The sequence below is a fragment of the Panicum virgatum genome, chromosome 7N (genome assembly GCF_016808335.1).
Source record: "Panicum virgatum strain AP13 chromosome 7N, P.virgatum_v5, whole genome shotgun sequence".
Taxonomy (NCBI): Eukaryota; Viridiplantae; Streptophyta; class Magnoliopsida; order Poales; family Poaceae; genus Panicum; species Panicum virgatum.
This window is the reverse complement of record NC_053151.1, coordinates 11,101,363-11,106,341: the sequence shown is the minus strand read 5'-3', so window position 1 is coordinate 11,106,341 and position 4,979 is coordinate 11,101,363. Positions and strand designations below refer to the sequence as shown.

Sequence of the window (4,979 nt, the reverse complement as noted above, 5' to 3'; positions counted from 1 at the left end):
CGCACCAAATAACACCTTATATTTGAAATGTTGTATCGAATAGGCTTGAACAGAAAGGAGTGCCATAAATATTTATACAGAAAGTTAGTGTTAACAAACTACAAGAATCATATAGCTAATGATCCTTGAAGGGGATTTGCATACCATTTCGTTTTGACTTCTAGCTGCAGCTTTTTTGGAGTTTTCCCATAAAGATTGTGGCTGCCCGAATGTCGAACGATTGTTTGCAAATCCTAATTTGCTAGTTTCAACAGACTGAGGTAGCCTATAAGGTGTTTTATCTGACATATGATATAGTATATAGTGTTATCATTACAACAAACCATGAAACAAGGTGTTCATTTCTCCATTTAAATAATAAATAATCCATAGTGTTAAAAAAATAATAATTTCCTATTGAAAGATACCATCATCAGCTACAGTAGTGTCTCAAAAAATGACACATAAGTCACCTCTAAGAATCTACATAAATTCTTTTCTGCCTATGTGAAGGAGACAGTGCGAGAGGGAGAGAAAAAAAGCTAGCTTTTGATAAATACAGTAAAAAGAAAATCTCTAGCATACACCATTCAATCTTTGGTGGCCCAGCATCTTTATCTCCACTAATCATTGCTCTTTGTGTTGGGATCTGTGTTAGCTCTTTGAACGGTGCATAAAACTAGATAGTTGGAGAAATGATCATTTAAACTAGATTTTGTAGAGATGTGTGGAAGTGGCACATAATCTTTAAAGCTAGCGAATACATATAATTATTGGAGATGTCCTCAAAGTGTCCCTGGCCGTTCCATTCTTACATCTAACACATCTGAACTTTGACACTGAGACACGGGTTTCATCCCCATGACACTCAACATGCACAATTAGTTATGCATTGAGACTGGCCTAACTAGTACCACGACTCTATAGGCACTGCAACTGGCATTTTGAGAACACACTCCAGATGCATGTTATGGGACATGAATTCTGAAAGTACATACATATTTGGGGAAGAAGACACCTTAAATCTTGAGTCTGGTGGTACCTCACGCTCAGTATGATGTAGCTCCCTAGCCATGATTTCTGACTATATTGAAAAAATCAATGAGTTCGTCACCTCATACAAATCGATGGCAAAAAAGGTGTAAAATGAAAACGTACGTGATTCCCAAACAAAATGTGGTTAGTGGGATAATGCTATATACCATAGTAAACTTACATGCATTTTTGAAACACACACTCGACCTGTACAACACACATTCATACTTTCCATCCCACTAAGCATATCAATTATATGCTGTACATGTGGTCTCTTTCTTGGGTCACAACTCATGCAATCTATGGCAATGTCGGTACATACCCTCACTTGTTCCAACAGTATGCCCGCTGATGTTCCCATCCTGGTCTTCCAGGTTTCTAGAACCTAAAAAATTGAACATGCAGTTAGGATTCATGGATACAAAAGAAGGTTTTTTTTACAGTGCTTTTAAAGTACATAATTATACAAAAATTAATGATGATAAATGCATTAAATATTTTTGTAATATAGATGATGTTGTCCACTACCACACCATGTAAAGTATCAAATTAAAATTCAACTTGTGTATGGAGTAACAAAAATGACAAATTACATTATGGGGTAACTTGAACCAAATAGCATAGTATATAGGGTAAATTGAACCAAAACAGAGTTTAACGTGTTATATGGGCTTTCTCTATACTTGAAGGGAGTAATTTGGAAATTTTCCTATTTTTCATTCACTCTAAAATTTCTCAATAATTTATAGCATAGATACTAAAAGAAGTGTGTCAAGAAAAAATTATATCCACTATACTATAAATATTTTAATGCCAAATGATTATCAGGTTTACACTCCCGTACACAGTGTAACGACGTACACATGTGAGTAGGAAAATTGTCTCCTAAAAACATAAAATTTGCTTTATGTCCTGTCCATTACATGATACTGCATCATAGGGGTGGGAGTATATCTGGGTAGTACATATATTTAAATCATAATTTCTGCAAAAAAAATTGAGAAACCTTCATCATGGTGTGGTCTCGAAATGTTCTTACATTCTCAACTGCCGGATAACCCTTCTGCCCTGTTAATATCTCTGCGATTACTACACCAAGGCTATAAATGTCTAGCTCGCGCCTGATTTTTCTATTAGGCGCTTCTGGTGCCATATAGCCACTGCATGAAAATGTGTACATTAATGTGCAATAGAATTGCATTGTAACTCACACCTTCCATTTATTGAACATGCGTGTATTTAGTAAGATTCCAAGTTAGCTTACATTGTTCCATAAGCTTTTGAAATCGTAGCATGGGTTTGGTTTTCATCAAAGCACCTTGAGAGACCAAAATCAGCAATTTTTGGTACCATGTTATCATCTAGAAGTATATTGGCAGGTTTCAGATCTAAGTGAACAATATCATTTTGGTGAAGATAATGCAAGCCTTCACAAACTCCCTTGATTATTTGATAGCGCGCCCTCCACTCTAGTCCACAAGATGCGTATGTAATGGCAAGAAAATAAAATTGTGTAGTTCTGAAATATTTGAAATTTGTAAATATGAATGCAAGGAACCTCATATTCATTTTGCCATATGGTTCCACATGTACATTAATCTTCAGCAAAGATCAGAAATATGGAAAGAAACATTACTACCGGTGATATAATTATGAAGACACCCTTTTGGTAGATATTCAAAGCAGAGCATCCTTTGTCATTCATCAGCCATGACAAGCTTCCCCTTATAGTCCGACATTTTTCCTTGTGTGTCAGAACAATAACCCAAAAATCGCACTATATTTTTGTGATTTACACCCACCAAATAGGTTACTTCCTGTTTGAAATTATCTTCATGCATTTCGAGTGAATTATTCAGCTTTTTTACTGCGATTGTCCCATTTCTAAGCATTCCCTGCAAGCCCGGACATTGTCTCAATTAACTATGTGAAGTTGAGTTTCTTGTCAATTTCAATCAAGACATGGTATGTAGTTTGTAGTTACAAAATCATACCTTATAAACCACTGCAAACCCACCTCTACCAATTACCAGATCATCTGAGAAATCATTTGTGATGTCTTTTAGAAGTGAGGATGGCAGGTACCAGTCCGATCGGACGAAGAGTTTTATCGAGCAGCAGACACTCCAGAATGTTTTTTTCGTAGTAGCTTCTGAATCCATTTTTAATTATATTTAAAAGGCGCCCTTCAAAAAGGAAAAATAATAAGGCTACATTAGTTCAAGCAGTTAGGATAAGATATGAGATGGTGGAAGAAATCATAAAGGACAAAATGATAAAATATGAGATAATGGAATAATAAATCATAAAAGACAAAATGGCAGATCATTGTAAAAAAGGAAAAAATCTTCAGATATGTGGTCTAGTCTCTGCACTGTTGATTGGAAATATGTAACAAAGGTAAAAGGATAAGGCTACATTAGTTCAAGCTGTCAATTGAAGCAGGGATGACCAAGAATATACTAAGAAAGTGGTTGGTGCATGTATTTTCATTTCAGTGTCAGTCAGTTGAAACAAGAGTCAACAGCGACAAGAAAATGCTTGGGATTTCTCCTGTGCAAATTAGTTATATCCTTGTAAGCATTTTGATTATTAGTAGCGTAACTATCACATTACAAAGATTGTGTGCTTTGAAGCTTTTCCGTATCTGAATCAACTAGTACTTCAATGGCTCTAGCCAACTTGGTTCAATTCAACTAGATTGCCTTTGCGAAATGCTTGCAGCAAACCCGTAGAAAGGCCTGCAGGTTCACCAGCGGTAAAACTAGATAAAGATGCAACAATAAAATATAAATGTATAGATCGGTCACGTACCTGCAGGAATCTCAACCTGCTCAACCTGTAGGTGGCAAAAAAAAAAAAAGAGTTCCAGTACAATCAAAACCTGCAACAAAAGAATGCAAAAGTTGGTAGAACAAGAAGGATATAACAAAAACATGTCAACTTTACATGGTTGGGAACTTGTGATGTAGGGCAAATCTGAACAGAATGAGCGAAAAAAAACAATAAACAGAATAAGTGCTACCATCAGAGTCTGGACCCACTGATCTAACTAGAGCTGGAGCGTACCAAACAAAAATAACGTACTGGGAACAGAAGTATGACATTACAAGGCCAATCAATACTCTTACAAGGTCAAAGAAAATAAGACTTATATTTTATATCCTTTCTATTATTATTTCGTCCGGAACAAAACATCCCAATCTTCTACATGCTTGTGGGCACACTAGACATCAAATCTGCATTACCAGCTCATCATCTACTTCAAGCTTGTGTCACGAATCAGAGCTCCTTGATAAATTAAGCAGAAGACCAGGAATTCTACACCATGCATATGGACATTCGAGCAACAGGAGAACTACATCAGGGGACGATCCATGGAGCTTGTTTAATATGTATGCTGAAAGTTCAAGCCTGAGAGTCTGAGACCAAAGCACGTACTGCGCTGGATCGAGACGATTTCGGCAGCTTCATGTGGATCCTTGACCGGAGTGAGACGGGCCGACCTTAATTAGCTAGAAGAGATACCGCGCGCAGAAGATCGCAATAAACTAGCTAGCCCTTGGTTGACTAGAGAGGAATAAGACGCATAGAGATACTTGGTTGCTGCACCAGTTTATAACGAACACCCAAAGTTTGGTGGCATCGTACTATGTAATAAATGAACAATGAATTCTTGCCGTGATTGAATTTTATAGCTCTGAGTGTCATGATTGAGTTTAATCTTACAACAAAGGGATAAAAAAGTACTCTCTCCGTTCCAAAATTATACTCCCTCCGTCCCGTAAAGAGTGTCCGTTTGGTCTTGTCTTTAGTCAAACCGTTTTATGTTTGACCAAGTTTATATAAAAATATATCATTATTTTTTATGTCTAACAAGTTTCATTAGATTCATTATGAAATATATTTTTTATAGCATATATATTTAGTGTTATAAACATTAATATTTTTTATTATAAGTTTGG

The 4,979-nt window shown here is 36.2% G+C and overlaps 1 protein-coding gene across 2 annotated transcripts; it reads right to left on the bottom strand.

The window, feature by feature from the left end:
- Window positions 1–707: 707 nt before the first annotated feature.
- On the bottom strand, window positions 708–4,653 carry LOC120682415 (cysteine-rich receptor-like protein kinase 27). 2 transcript variants are annotated; one of them, XM_039964329.1, is made up of 7 exons: window positions 4,456–4,653; window positions 3,829–3,898; window positions 3,009–3,755; window positions 2,279–2,909; window positions 2,054–2,174; window positions 1,196–1,399; window positions 708–1,063 (listed from the first exon to the last, which is right to left on the bottom strand). In XM_039964329.1, exons 4-7 carry the CDS (start codon window positions 2,581–2,583, stop codon window positions 887–889), a joined length of 807 nt encoding a protein of 268 aa, XP_039820263.1. In that variant the 5' UTR covers window positions 2,584–2,909; window positions 3,009–3,755; window positions 3,829–3,898; window positions 4,456–4,653; the 3' UTR covers window positions 708–886. The 2 variants fall into 2 exon arrangements, with proteins under 2 accessions (XP_039820263.1, XP_039820262.1); XM_039964328.1 differs by lacking the exons at window positions 3,829–3,898; window positions 4,456–4,653 and having other exon boundaries at window positions 2,021–2,174; window positions 3,009–3,821.
- Between the last annotated feature and the right edge of the window lie 326 nt (window positions 4,654–4,979).